At 39.1% G+C, this 15,317-nt stretch overlaps 1 protein-coding gene across 1 annotated transcript in view; it reads left to right on the top strand.

Annotated features, from left to right (window-relative positions):
• SNAP91 (synaptosome associated protein 91) overlaps window positions 1-12,597 on the top strand; it is a 131,367-nt gene extending 118,770 nt beyond the window's left edge. The window contains exons 26-29 of the mRNA XM_040643706.1: window positions 4,954-5,037; window positions 5,679-5,783; window positions 9,807-9,909; window positions 11,996-12,597. Of these exons, the coding sequence (XP_040499640.1) occupies window positions 4,954-5,037; window positions 5,679-5,783; window positions 9,807-9,899 (282 nt within the window). The 3' untranslated portion in view covers window positions 9,900-9,909; window positions 11,996-12,597. The remainder of the gene's footprint in view (window positions 1-4,953; window positions 5,038-5,678; window positions 5,784-9,806; window positions 9,910-11,995) is intronic.
• Window positions 12,598-15,317: the final 2,720 nt, after the last annotated feature.

The raw sequence follows: 15,317 nt of genomic DNA, 5'->3' as shown, positions 1-15,317 counted from the left end.
CTTTTATTTAGGTTGAGGAATTTCCCGTATAATCTTAGTGTGTTGAATGGTATGTGTGTGTTTGATTTGTCATGAAAGGGTGTTGGATTTTGTCAAATGCTTTTTCTGCATCGAGTAACATGCTTACATGGGGTTTTTTTCTTATATTCTGTTAATACATTGATAGAGCAAACCTTACATTTCTGGGATAGCTCTCACTTGGTCATGGTATATAATTCTTTTAATATGCTGCTGGATTTGGTATGCTAGCATTTTGTCAAGAATTTTTGCATCAGGGTTCCTAAAGGATATTGGTCTGTAGTCTTCTTCTAATGTCCTTGTCTGGCTTTGGTATCAGGGCAATACTGGCATCAAAGAATAATTAGAAAGTATTCTCCCAGTTTTTTTTTTCTTTTTTGTACATTTGAAAAGGATTGATATTAATTCTTCATTGTACATTTAATAGGATTCACCGGTGAAGCCATCTGGTTCTGGGCTTTTCTGTGGTGGAAGTTTGTTACTGTTGACTATATTGCCTATGCTGCACTTTTGTTTATAACTAGAAGTTTGTACCTCCTAATCTTGTTCATCCCCACCCACCTCCCCTCTGGCAACTACCAGTTATTCATATGTAAGAATCTGCGTTTTTGTTTGTTCATTTGGTTTGGTTTTTAGATTCCACATTTAAGTGAAATCATACGGTATTTGTCTTTCTCTGTCTGATTTATTTCACTTAGCAGATACCCTCTGGGTCCATCCATGTTGTCACAGATGGCAAGATCTTTCTTTTTATGGCTGAGTAATAATCCATTTCATATAGATTCCACATCTTTTCTTCTTTATCCATTCATCTCTTGATGGATGCTTAGGTTGTTTCCATATCTTGGCTATTGTAAATAATACTGTGATAAACAGGGGGGTGCATGTGTCCTTTTGAATTAGTGTTTTCATTTTCTTTGGGCAAATAGTAGTGGAATCACTGGATCATATGATATTTCTACTTTTAATTTTCTGAGGAACCTACATACTGTTTTCCACAGTGGTTGCACCCATTTACATTCCCACCAACAGCACGGGAGGGTTCCCTTTACTCCACACCTCACCAATACCTGTTCACTTGTTATCTTTTGTCTTTTTGATCTTAGCCATTCTGACAGGTGTGAGATGATATCTTATTATGGTTTTAATTTGCATTTTCCTGATGGCAAGTGATGTCGAGCATCTTTTCATGTGCTTGTTCACCATCTATAGGTCTTCTCTGGAAAAATGTCTATTCAGGTCCTCTGTCCATTTTTTAATCAGATTGTTTTTTTTGGTGTTGACTTTTGTGAGTTCTTTATGTATTTTGAGTATTAACCCCTTATTGGATATGTTATTTGCAGATATCTTCTCTCATTCCCTAGGTTGCCTTTTTGTTTTGTTGATTTTGATTTGGTTTCCTTTGCTGTGTAAAAGCTTTTTATTTTGGTGTAGTTTCAAGTTTATTTTTGCTTTTATTTCTCTTGCCTGAGGAGACATATCTATAAATATGTTCCTAAGGCCAATATCCAAGAGGTTGCTGCCTATGCTTTCTTTTAGGAGTTTTATGGTCTCAGGTCTCACATTTAGGTCTTTAATCCATTTGAGCTTATTTTTGTGAATGATATAGGACAGTGGTCCAGTTTCATTCTTTTGCATGTAGCTGTCCAGTTTTCCAACACCATTTATTGAAAACACTGTCTTTTCCTCCATTGCATATTCTTGCCTCCTTTGTCATAGATTGATTGACCACATAGGCCTGGGTTTATTTCTGGCTCTCTATTCTGTTCCATTGATCTGTGTATCTGTTTTTGTGTCAGTGCCATACTGTTTTGATTACTATAGCTTTGTAGTATATCTTGAAACCTGGAATTATGGTACCTCCAGCCTTGTTCTTATTTCTCAAGATCGTTTTGCCTATTTGGGGTCTTTTGTAGTTCCGTACAAATTTTAGTATTCTTTGTTCTAGTTCTGTGAAAAATATTATTAGGTTTTTTTTTATAGGAATTGCATGGAATCTGTAGATGGCTTTGAGTATTATGGACATTTTAATAATATTAATCCTTCCAATCCATGAACAAGGTCTGTCTTTCTATGTGTTTATATCATCTCCAATTTCTTTCATCAATGTCATTGTTTTCAGAGTATAGATCTTTCACTTCCTTGATTAAATTTATTCCTAGGTATTTTCTTCTTTCTGGTGCAATTGTTTTCTTAATTTCTCTTTCTGCTACTTCATTATTAGTTTAGAGAAATGCAACAGATCTCTGTGTATTGAGCTTGTATTCTGTGACTTTACTGAATTCATTTATCAGTTCTAATGGTGTTTTGGTAGGGTCTTTAGGGTTCTCTATATGTAGTATCCTATTTTCTGCAAATGGTGAGAGTTTTGCTTCTCCCTTACCAATCTGAACACCCTTTATTTCTTTTTCTTGTCTGGTTGCTGCAGCTAGGATATTCAGTACTATGTTGAATAAAAGTGGTGAGAGTGGACCTTCTTACCTTGTTCCTGATCTTACGGAAAAAGCCTTCAGTTTTTCGCCATTTAGTATGATGTTAACTGTAGGTTTTTCATATATGGCCTTAATATATATATTATATATGTATGTGTATAGTCTATATATGTATGTATGTACGTATACATATTATGTATATTCCCTCTAAACTTATTTTGTTGAGAGTTTTTATCATCAACAGATACTGTATTTTATCAAATGCTTTTTCTGCAGCTATTGAAATTCTCATGTTTCAGGGCTTTTTTGATTACTGATGGAAGTTTTTTGATTAATTTTATAGTCTTTTTCTTTATGTCTATTTAGATGTTTTATGACTTCTTCAGTCAGTTTTTGTTGTCTCTACTCCCATATTTATTATTTCCTTCTTCTGCTTACCTTGGGTTTAGTTTGTTTCCTTTTTTCTAGTTCCTTAATGTGAAAGTCCAGGTTATTGATTTGAGATCTTTCTCCTGCATTTGGACTATATGTTCTTGTTTCTATGTATGCCTCAGAATTTTTTTGTTGAAACCTAGACATTTTGAATATTGTAATGTGGCAACTCTAGAAATCAGATTCTACCTCTTCCCCACAGGTTTGTTATGGTTACCTTTCTGTAATTGTTTGTTTTTTGTTGAGGGACCATTCTGAACTAATGCTTTAGTCTGTTCTTTATTATGTGTGACGATTAAAGTCTCTACTTCTTTAGCTAAGTGGTCAGCTACTGGTGAGGATAACGTACTGAACTTCCTTGAACAGGAACATCTCCCAGGCTTTGTAGAGGGGCTTTGAGTTGTGTTGGGGCATGTCTTCAGAGTCAGCCAGGCAGTGTGCCACTCTGCCTTAGCGATCCCCATCCCTTGCTGCTTGCTCAAATTCTCAGGGTCAGCTAGAGGCCTTCTCATGTCTTTCCTGAGCATGCACACAACCCCGGGCATGTGCCTGAATTTCTGAATTCCCAGGAGTATATCTGAGCTTTTTCAACTCTTAATCCCCCAAACATCTCCTTCTCCAGACTTTCCTCCAAGCTTTTTGTTTAGTCTACTGTTTGCCCTGTTATCCATTGCTTCAGACAGCAACAACTAAAACATTTGGCTGTACGTGTTTTCCACAAGTGGCTTCAGGTAACAACTTTAGCGCTAGGTGCGTTCCCAGTTTGGTGAGACAAAGACAAGGCTTTTGAGCCAGTCTTTCCAGAGAGCCACCCAGACAAGGCAAAATAAATAATTAAATATATTCTGCTCCCTCTGGTACTATTACTAAGAATGTAAGCTATTCTTTTCAAGACTACAGCTGAGCTGGAGAACAGTGGATGGATGACACTAGGGTAAGTTAAAATGCCACAAAGCTCACTATTCTTGCCAAGATCCAGCTGATTTTCTTAAATAAGTACTTTCTTGGCTGCTGCAAGCTTTCAGTTAGTTTCCAGAGTTCCAAAGTAGTTGATTCTAATAGTTTTGCCTGTTTTCCACTGATTTTATGGATTAGGGAGAGTTTCAGAGTTCCTTACTTCACCATTTTTGCTGACATCACTATAGTATTTTCTCTTTTCATTAGGATTTTGCTTTAATGGTTAAGTTTAAGGGATTGCGGTAGGGTTAGTTTTAAACATAAGGGAAATATTGTTGTGTGACTGAAAACTGTCAAACCTGTACCTGAAATGGGATTTTTGTGGTTTATTATGTGTAATCTTCTAAATGCTTCCTAAAACTTGAAATTAATTTTGGCCCTTGTGCAAATGTATAGCAGTCAAAAAGTCAGAAGTATAACACAGAAACGGGGAATCTAAAAAGGGGGGGCAGGTGCAAGGGGCACCCTGGTGGCTCAGTTGGTTAAGTGTCTAACTCTTGATTTCAGCTCAGGTCTTGATCTCAGGGTTGTGATATCGAGCCCTGCGGTGCTAGGCATGGAGCCTGCTTAAGATTCTCTCTCTCCCTCTCCCTCTACCCCTACCCCACTCTTAAAACACACACACACACACACACACACACACACACACACACACTAAAAATGGGGGGCAAATGGAAACCAAGCATTGATATGTAAATGAAGACACCCTCTTCTAATGTCTAACCCAGTACCTGTAGGAGGATATAATGATAGGAAAAGACAAGCTTGGAAAATTTGACTGGTTTACAGTGAAAGTAGAGAAGAAGCTTATAAGGAGGTACAGAGGAAGCCCAGTGCTGTCAGTAGGCTGCAAGCCGGGGAGCCCAAATAGCACCACAAACGTGAACATCAAGTTAGTAACCTTGTTCATATCACTGGCATAGTCCTAGAGCCATTTTTTAGAATTTAAAACTGAAATATATTTCTTTACATAGCCACACATATTTAAAGGGGCATGCATTTTAAAATTATATTCTGTCATTTTAAAACCAAATAATGTTGGTTCTTTTTGTTTGTTGTTGTTGTTGGTGGTGGTGGTGGTGGTGTGTGTGTGTTTTGTGGGTTTTTTTGGTAGCAAGGAGCTGTACCTCCAGCCAGTTCGGTTCCTCCGGTTGCCGGGGCCCCGTCTGTTGGACAGCCTGGAGCAGGGTTTGGAATGGTGAGTGGCGATCTGTGCTAGAAATTGTAATTGACATTTCTGAGGCCTTTGCCAAATCCCAGATTAACAAATACAGCTACAGAATATAATTCTTCCCCAAATGCAGTAATGTAAAACTTAACAAATTAAGTCCTTTTTTAGACATTAAGAAGTCTACACATGACATGATAAGATCGGCTGTAAAATACTTAAATTCTGTCATCAAAATAATTACTATAGTATATAGTTTTGTCATTTTCAGGGTAATATTTACCAAACACATTCTTAGATCAATCATCAAAATCAACTCTCAATCACTGTACTAGGACTTTTCACTTATCACTTTTATCACTAGCAAATTTTAGGGCCAGAGTCCATAAGTAAACAAGGTTTTATCTCTTCAGAATTGTGCTCACAGAAGACAAATAATCACCAGCGAAGCCTGGTTGGGAGAAGGATGCCACATGGCCAGCCAGGCTTCTACTGTACCTCAGTGATTCTCTGCCATCTGCCAGCCTCACAGCACCCATCATTCAAAATGACAAGTTATACTTTCTCACAGACCTGCATTCTCACAAATTGTCAGAAATGTTAAAGACTTAAGTGTCAGGGCATTCCCATAGTGGATTCCACTCATGCTGTGAACCGCTCTTGCTTTCCAGCCTCCCGCTGGGACGGGCATGCCCATGATGCCTCAGCAGCCAGTCATGTTTGCACAGCCCATGATGAGGCCACCCTTTGGAGCTGCGGCTGTACCTGGCACACAGGTCAGTTCTTTAATGTCTTTAGAATAATGACATCACAAGTATAAAACTGCCATGTGGCAAACTGTTTAAAAATGTTTTTACCTCATATAATCCACGTATCTGTTGCTTCAGAAGTAAAGGGGAAACATGGAAGACAGATTAGCAGTAGTGTGAGGTTTGGAGGAAAATGATAGAAGAAACTCACCATCCTAAGTCCCTCCATTCTTCTCCTACTTAAGTCAGAATAGTTCCTGAGGACAACTCGACATTTAAAGTAGCTGGGCATTTATTCCAGAAAAATGAGTACTTCTGATCCATACATAGTTTTATCATGTGTTTCCAGAACTAGCTAAACTCAAGGTTAGGGACACCATCCTCCAGGCTGCCAGTTTTGCCCAAGAATTGTGAGGCTAATAGCAGTGAGTTTGCCAAACTGCAGGGTCTAAGGGAACAGTCCCTACCAAACTACGTGTACTTCAGACACCAGCCACAAGCTTGGGAGTCCCGAGGGCTACCCCTTCACTTCAGACCAGCTGCCGGCAGATTTGAAGGTTCTCAGTATCCTAGAACAATTTACAGAACTCAGGAAAGCATGAAATTCATCACAGTTTTATTATAGCGAAAGGATACCAATTAGATCTAGCCAAAAGAAGAGATGTGTAGGGTGAAATCTGGAGGTGGAAGGGTTCCAAGCATGAATCTTCTTTGTCCTGAGGATATGTTAACTCGCCTGGCATCAACATGTAACAGTATACATGCAGTATTACCAACCCAGGAAGCTCACCTGCACTTCAGTGTGCAGAGTTTTTATTGACGTTTCCTTATAGGAATAATTGAATTATTACATTGAGTGAGTTATTGCCCATGTGGTCGAACTCAATCTGCAACACCCCAACTTCACTCAACGCCAGGCTGATATCGTGAGGCCCCAAGACCTAACAGTCTCATCACATTGTGGTCTTTCTGGTTGGCTAGTCCCCACCCTAAGTCCTCTTGTTAGCATAAAGGATCAAATGTGGTTCCAGGAACCCACCCTGCATAACAAAGACTTGCCTATTACTCAGGAAATTCCGAGGGTTTAGAGGTTACCTACCAGGATCCAGGACAGAGAACAAACCTCTCTTTAGATGAAGCCAAATTTCTTACTACCAAGATGGTAAAACATACACACTTTGTTGAACTGTTTTGCTGCCAGTAGTGATAGTCACACTGATGAGCAACCAGTTCTTGATTCCTTTTGTAAATTGCCCTGCCAAGGTGGAGGTGGAGGTAGAACCAAGAGGTTTTTACCCTGAGAAACTGACATGGATGGAGTCAGAACACCACGTTATGACTTTACTAGCACCGTGCCCAGCAAACCGAAACAAAAAGCTCAAATATATTACAGTGGTGTCAGTAAATGGTTTCACGTCTATAATATTTTTTTATTTTGAGAAGGGAGTGGCAAGAGAAGGGGCAGAAGGAAAGAATCTCAAACACACTCCCTGCTGCACAGGACTCGATGTCACAACCCTGAGATCATGACCTGAGCCAAAATCAAGAGTCAGATGCTCAACTGACTGAGCCACCCAGGCGCCCCACTTCTATGATATTTTTAACTCAGCACATGGATGTTTGTGTTGTTATCCATAGGATTCCTACTTTGAACTCTCTGAGTATACTTTAATCCTTTTTCGCTTCCTTTAGTCATCTCTAAAATCTATTATCTACTTGCTCCCAAACTTTATTGTGAGCTTCTTTAACCCCTCAAAAGCCACAGTGACCAGAAGAAAGAATGGTGGGTGTTCAATGAGATAAATTTAGAAGGTGAGAAACCCTAGCCTTCAAGGCTATACTCAAAGCACTGGCTTTGTGAGAAACGTTTCAGTCTCCTCTGAGACCATTGAACTGTGCCTTGTATTGTTTCTGAGGGGAGTGAGGAAGCTTTTGGGGCTCATAGTTGGGATTAAATTTAATCTACTTATATTTAAGTTCTAAGAAGGATCTCATTTATTATGAATGTTTCCTTGATGGTTGAATACACCTACGATTATTTAACACCTTTTTGAAAAAAGGCAAGACATTTCAGTTTTTATTAACTTGGAAGAATAATATTAAGGTTTTTAAAATCTTCCTGTATTTCGTGTGCTAAAAGCTTTAGAAATAAATTAACACAATTTTATTAAAGTAGCTGTTTTTCTTGCATGATACCAGTGTTACGTAGCATCAGTTTACATACTTAATTCAAAGAATGAAAATGAAAAATAGATAATATGATGAAAAGAGTGTCTTAATCATTTCATTGAATTTATAGTGATTTAGGAAATGGTATGCTGTATTTATAAAAGTTTTAGATTGCAGGGGCGCCTGGGTGGCTCAGTCAGTTAAGTATCCGACTCTCGGACTCAGGTCCTGAACTCAAGGTTCTGGGATCAAGCCCTGTGTCAGGTCAGACTCTGCACTGGGTGTGGAGCCTACTTAAGTTTCTCTCTCTCCCTTTCTGCCCCTCCCTCCCTCTCTTAAATTAAAAAAAAAAAAAGTTTTATATTTTCTATATCAGAGAAGCAGATTATTCTAAATAATAAAATAAATATGATTTTATAACTTCAGAAAACAAAATGTTGTTTTCCATTACTGATGCCTGGACTTTTCCACTATATCTCAATTGGTTTGGTATCATCCTTCATGATGTTGTCATCTCACCAAATTATTAATGATGAGTCAACTCTTACGTTTCTTTTTTTTTAAAGATTTTATTTATTTGTCATACACAGAGAGGGAGAAAGAGTGAACACGAGCCGGGGGCGGGGGGTGGCAGACAGGGAGAAGCAGGCTCCTATCTGAGCAAGGAGCCCAATGTGGGATCCCAAGACCCAGAGATGGTGACCTGAGCCAAAGGCGGACACTTAACAGACTGAGCCTGGACCCAGGTGTCCCTCAACTTTTGAGTTTCTTACCTTCCAAACAACTTCAACCCTTGTTCTTATCTTTTCTGATCTTTCTATGAAGAAAGATTCCTATTTTAAAAAAATGGAAACTTGATTGATAGGTAGTGCACTCAGTCAGTAGTTTCTGGACATGGGCACAAATCTAAAAATCTTTGTTTCTGGAGCTCTGTTTACTGAACCAATAAAAACATACATCACTACCCCCACCATCCCAGATTTCTGAGATTTCTGTCAGGTACAAGCATAGGAGAAGAATTAGACTCAAAGGATTCGTGTCAGTGATTACTCCATACGGATCACATGACTTTTTCAAGGCTTCAGAGCCTAACACTCCTGCAAAAGCCTGCTTCCAAAGCTTATGTCTGTCACACAATGAAATAATTTAGGTATTAATTAAACAAACAAGGTAAGTTAATTCTTTGTTGCTTTTTTAGCAAGTGCAATATGGTTCTTTCCTATAGCGTTTAGTAATTAGTCTTCTCTGCGAGCTGGACAGGGATATTGGAATTTAGTGACATTCACACCTGGGAAACTCTTTTCCATCTGAAGCAAACAGTGTCCCCAAACTTGACTGGTTTTCATTTAAAATATTTCATATGAAATTCTATATTTAGCTAATAATTTAAAGTAATTTCTTAAGTGACTTTCTGCAAGTTATTTCCTTTCAGTTTTTCCCTCAAACTCACTCTCACTATAAGGAAAAGCCATCAAAATTCCTTTATTAGTTCAGTGGTACTAATAACTCAAAGTACAAGGGCTTTGTGTGGAGCAGTTGATTGTTGCGTTATTGTACTGTATATTTATATCATCTGAACGTGACTACTTTTCTACGTCTTCCCTGACTCGTACCCATATGGTTGTGCCAGAGTCCTCAGATACTACTTTGGCTAAATCTGGTGTCACAGGATTTCAAGAAAGCTAAAGAGCATTTAAAGTGTACTTTATGAAACCAAAATTAAATGACACCGTGGCTGAGTAAACGAAGGAGATTTTGTAAACCTTTAGCCGTCTGATCCTCTGCATGTTTGTTTTCTGTGGTATGTGCTCTGCCGAACGCTTACCTGTCTCTCTGTTTGATTTCTGTTTCTGCTGTCTCGGGCTGGCTTTTCCCCACTAGCTTTCTCCAAGCCCTACACCTGCCACGCAGAGTCCCAAGAAACCTCCAGCAAAGGACCCATTAGCGGATCTTAACATCAAGGATTTCTTGTAAACAATTTAAGGTATCTAATATTGAGCTTTTCCTGTGGGCTTGTAATAATGACCGTGCAATGCTTAGCTATTTCAGGTATGATATTTGAACTTCCTGTGCTTTGAACAGATGTAAATTATTATTATTATTATTATTATTATTATTATTATTATTTGCGTGTTTATACTTTTTAAATCAGTATTAAAAGTCATCAATGAATTATCAATAAATTTTTAAAAATCTTGATTAACTTACAAAACTAAGAGGAAGAAAAGCCTCCAAGTTGTCCTGAGAAGCATAAAGATTTTACTGATAAAGCAAAAAGTTGCCCCAGCTACTTGGTAAATTAGAAGATTACCACTTTATTACCTGATGACAGGAATTTATGGAAAGCTAACATCTATTACATGGCATTTAGAAAACATCTAAAAATATCCTTGGGTACATAATTGTATTTTTTATTTGTTTATCCTTACTTGGCCTCATCAAATAAAGCTTAGATTGTTACCCTTTGCAACTTCTGTACTCAAGCGGAATTTTAAGATTTTATTTATTTATTCGACAGAGATAGAGACAGCCAGCGAGAGAGGGAACACAAGCAGGGGGAGTGGGAGAGGAAGAAGCAGGCTCATAGCAGAGGAGCCTGATGTGGGGCTCGATCCCAGATCGCCGGGATCACGCCCTGAGCTGAAGGCAGATCAAGCAGAATTTTAAATTTCTGACATTCTAGTTTTAAATTTCTAATATGACTTATGACGTGATTAATAATGGACTTATGGAAGGAAACTGATAAAGGAAAAAGTTTATTGCTAACCCCAGCACCTAACACAGTGGGTAGGTTCTCAAAAACTACTTGAGGAAAGTGGATAGGCAGTAATAACGCTGCTTGTCCTTTACACAGTACTTTTCATACCCACTTCCTCGTCACGAACTCCTTTGGTCGTCTCAGTGGGAAATCAAACCCTGTGACGTAAACTAGCCAGATACTTTTTGTCTCCATTTCACACCTAAAGCAACTGATCCTTGGCATTGAGTGATTTGGTCAAGGTCACACACCGGAAGGAGGAGTAAGAGTGTCAAAGTTTTGGGAGCACTGTCCAATGTAATTTTTATTACGCATCTTACAACCTATACGTATATATATTTTTAAAACTTTTTCTACTGCATACTAAGATTTTTGTGGATTCCTACTTTGGCTTTTTTTTTTTCCTTATACAAGGTTAATGAGAGTTTATCATTTTGAGGCTTTGACATCTCAGTCAAATAATCCCTCCCTGTGCCTGACTTTTCTATTCCATTTCGTTTGGACTGGGCTGGTGTAGGCATAAGTGCGACAATGAGCACTTCTTAGCTACTAAAAGTTCAGGACTGATTAAAGATAACTGCTGGGAGCAGCCCTTTATCCACCTCTCAGTTCAGTAAACAGCGCTCTCATCGTATGCTCAGAGCTCTGATAAGCACCTTAAACAGAAACGCTCGAGATAGCCCCTGCCTTCAGAGGTTCACAGTCAAAAGGGAGACAGACACAGACTAATTTATGAAAAAGAGTTCCCCACGTGGCTAAGTCTTCACTCCGGGCAGGTTCCCTGGCAGAGATGACTGGTGAAGCAGGGACTGGTGTTCCTGGGGACAGAGGAGGGAGTGACCTTTGCAAAGGCGCTGAGTCACGAGGGATCTCCCTCCGCCTCTATTCTGTTACTTGTTCAACTGTTGAGTGACTCACTGAACACCATAACTGAAAAAGAAGCAAAAATTATGAAAATTGCTGCCATTCCTTTTTCCCCCCCTTCCGCCCTTTTTAAAAGGCAAACTGTTCTTATTTAATAGTAAATGTTTCACTACTGTGATTACTAGTAAGTACCCACATTTCAAAATTTTGCTGATACAATTTTTATCTAAAATGACACTATATGTTAAAAGTTTTCCTAAAAATTTCTTCCCGGCTGAAACTTTAAGGAAAGAATCGTGAGAAGTGTATAAATGTGAATTTGTTATAAAGAAACCTTCTGCATGAAGATTTTTCATAGTAACAGTGAGGTAAAAATGCAAGGGAGGTGTAATATGTTTGAGGAGTGTGTCATGTTTTTTTCTAATTCAAGTGCTTTTTATCTTTACAGCTGCAATTTTTGTGACTGAATAGGAAAAAAATAATGAGTTTGGAGACTTCAAATAAAATTGATGCTCAGAGTTTCAAAGTGAGCCACCAGTACCAAACCCAATGCTTACTCGTAACTTCTCTTCCAAAATGTGTAGCACAGCTGTGAAAGTGAACATTAGGAATGTGTACTACCTTAGCCGTTATCCCTACTCTCAAAATTGTAGTGTATTTGGGTTATTTGTGTGTTGTACGATGTAAAAACAATGAATGGATGTTTCTGACGCCTTTAGTGCTTTTCTGGACCTCGCCCATGGACGGATGATGCCGCTGTTGTGTGGTGAGCCGTTTGGAAAGATGTGTCTGTGTTTTTGAGGGTTTTGATGTATATATGACTTTTGGACAAACTTAAACTCTCCCCGTAAATTCTCTTTTTCTCTGTGTCTCTGTTACAAACATAGTGTGATAATATCAAATAGTAAGGAAAACACTCTTAAATATACAAAACTTTTTCGGTGTGGAGTACATTTTTCCAATCACAGGAACTTCAACTGTTGTGAGAAATGTTTATTTTTGTGGCACTGTATATGTTAAGAAATTTTGTTTTAAAAAAAAATATAAGGGTTAACGTCCATAATAAATATTTCTCCTTGAAGCTACCTTATCAAGAATGAAAAAAATCATATGGAAAGAATTCCATATTTAATCACTGCTATATTAAAATGTATATTTTGATTATATTTGACAGATTTTGCATCTAAATTGACCTATTTATTCATTCTTGATTAAATGCACTGAAAAGTAAAGGGTCTGTTTCTATCCCGTCCGTGAAAATGCAATTAGAGATGTGCTATTCAAATGATTATGAAAGCACCCCAAGGTATATGTGTAATTTAAAGATTACTGCAAATATTTTTATTTTACTGTGGGTTTTATGTACATCTGTTAATTTAGTATTTCTTTGTGTGTTCTGTAGACTAGTGTTCTTCCATCCCTCAATTGAGCTCAAAGTACCATTGTTGTACCATTGTGATTAGAATTTAAACTAATTCAGAGAATTGTATCCTTTACTGTACATACTGTATTCTTTAATTTTTAATTTGTTGTCATACTGTATGTGCTGATGGCTTGGCTTAAGATTTTGATGCATAAATGAGGTCACTGTTGATCAGTGTTGCTAGTGGCTTGGCAGCTCTTTGTAAAAGCATATTGGGTTGGAAAGGTGTTTGCCTATTTTTCAAATTATTTAATAGATGTATGGTACCATTTAAAAGTGGTTGTATCTGAATTTACTGTGGGGATAACATACACTGTAATGGGGAAAAATTACCTAAAACCAATTTCAAAATGGCGTTTCTTTCTATTTCAGTTTAAAAACCCAGTGCATGTACGCCCTCTGAGATGCAATAAACACCTTGAACAAAGAAAATGCAAACATAATCTTTCTCTTTTTGATTATTTTTTAGAGAAGATGTTTGAAATGACACAACAGCATATACAAAATATTGAAAATTTAAAAAACATTCACAGTGAGAAATGCTGTTCATGCCAACATAGTTCTGATTATTTTACAATAAATTAAAAATAAGGGGGGAGAAAGAACATTTTAATTGGCTGTCATTAAACTGAGGACTCTGTGGCTGCTGCCAAATAAACTGAAATTCCATATTTCAAAAAAGAAAAGGATGAATTTTCTTTTAAATTATACAAGTCTTATAATGGTTTTGTAAGAATTCTCCATGGAAGTTGAAGAAGAATAAGACTTTGCATTATAGTTTACACACACAGTTGCCTGCCCATAAACTCAGACACAAAAATCTAGAAACTGGCTGACTTTATACCTAAAACTCCATTGTGACAATTACTCAAAAAGTCCAATCTCAGAAGTATTTCTCAGCTAGAAGCATATCCTTATTTCTAAAACCTTCTTGCCCTTAACTAACTAGGATTTGTATCTCAAGAACTAACTTTCAGAAGCTAGTATCTGATTATTATGATTTCTGTAGATTACATTTTGGTTATATGTTACTCTGTAGGCATTTTTTTTTTTTAAGATTTTATTTATTTGTCAGAGAGAACACAAGCAGGGGGAGCGGCAGGCAGAGGGAGAAGCAGGGTACCCACTGCGCAAGGAGCTCAATGCAGGACTCAATCCCAGGACTCTGGGATCATGATCTGAGCCAAAGGCAGAGGCTTAAGCAGCCGAGCCACCCAGGCACCCTGGGTGCCATGATGTCCTTCCACACGTGAGCCTGCCTTTCCAGCTTCACCTCCGCCTTCAGCCCCGTGCTCTGCGTGCGTGAGGACGTGGGCACATGCGCACTGTTGTCTGCGTGCGTGAGGACGTGGGCACATGCGCACTGTTGTCTGCATGCATGAGGACGTGGGCACATGCGCACTGTTGTCTGCATGCATGAGGACGTGGGCACATGCGCACTGTTGTCTGCATCGCCACACCACGCGTGAGGCAAGGGGCCACCGAGCACTTCGCTGGCTCCCACAGGGCCCTGTGCCTGACATGACCTCACCAACTCCGGCAGCGCAGCTAAATCCCACTTGTCCGTCATGGCTGCCCACCCTACTGTTGTCAGAGCGCAGCTCTTATCAACCCCCCTGGCACTTAACATTATATCATCTGCGACAGTGGCATGAGCTCCGGCCAGTTGTGAGCCTTAAAGGCAGGAAACATCCCTGTTCACACCCTCGGGAACCAGCACTTCGGCGGGAGCCGGGTAAGTGTCTGTGGGATGAGCGCAAGTAGGCTAGCTCTTGGGGGGTCCTCGCTCGCCTGGACACTGCTGGGCGAACACCGTATTTCGCACCACTGAAGAATTACTCTCCTAGGGACATTCACCGTCAAGTGTTAGTAGAGCTTTAATAGCGGTCAGCGCGTGCCAATAGAACAACTAGCATCGATTAAAAACTCGGAGATTTTGAGGCACTTTTTATTTGGTATAATGGTCGCAAGTGGTTCTCTCCGTATTAGAGCGTCTCCTTTGTTCTCTCGTATGTTATTTGTTGTACTTAAAAAAAGACCGACATTTTCAGAGAGGGGTTTGCAGGAGGAGGAAAGGAGTACACATAAAAGGAGAAATGGAAAGTCACAGAAAGATCAATTGTGTGAGGGCCTCCTTCTGCCTCTTGGGAGCCATCTTTCATAATATAGCCCCAGATGCTGCTGGTGGAAAAGGGGCCCGTCCCGCAGCACGAGGGGCACGGGGTCCCTCGTGCGGGAGCACCGGCTCGAAATAACAGTCGGCGTCATCTTCGTTGAGAAGCCACGCGGGTGTCTCTTTCCAGGGCAGCGGGTCTTGTGGTAGTTGACTGTTAATCCTCTTGCGCTT

Source organism: Ursus maritimus, unplaced genomic scaffold (assembly GCF_017311325.1).
Source record: "Ursus maritimus isolate PB19 unplaced genomic scaffold, ASM1731132v1 scaffold_29, whole genome shotgun sequence".
Classification (NCBI taxonomy): Eukaryota; Metazoa; Chordata; class Mammalia; order Carnivora; family Ursidae; genus Ursus; species Ursus maritimus.
This window is presented reverse-complemented; position numbering and strand designations above follow the sequence as displayed.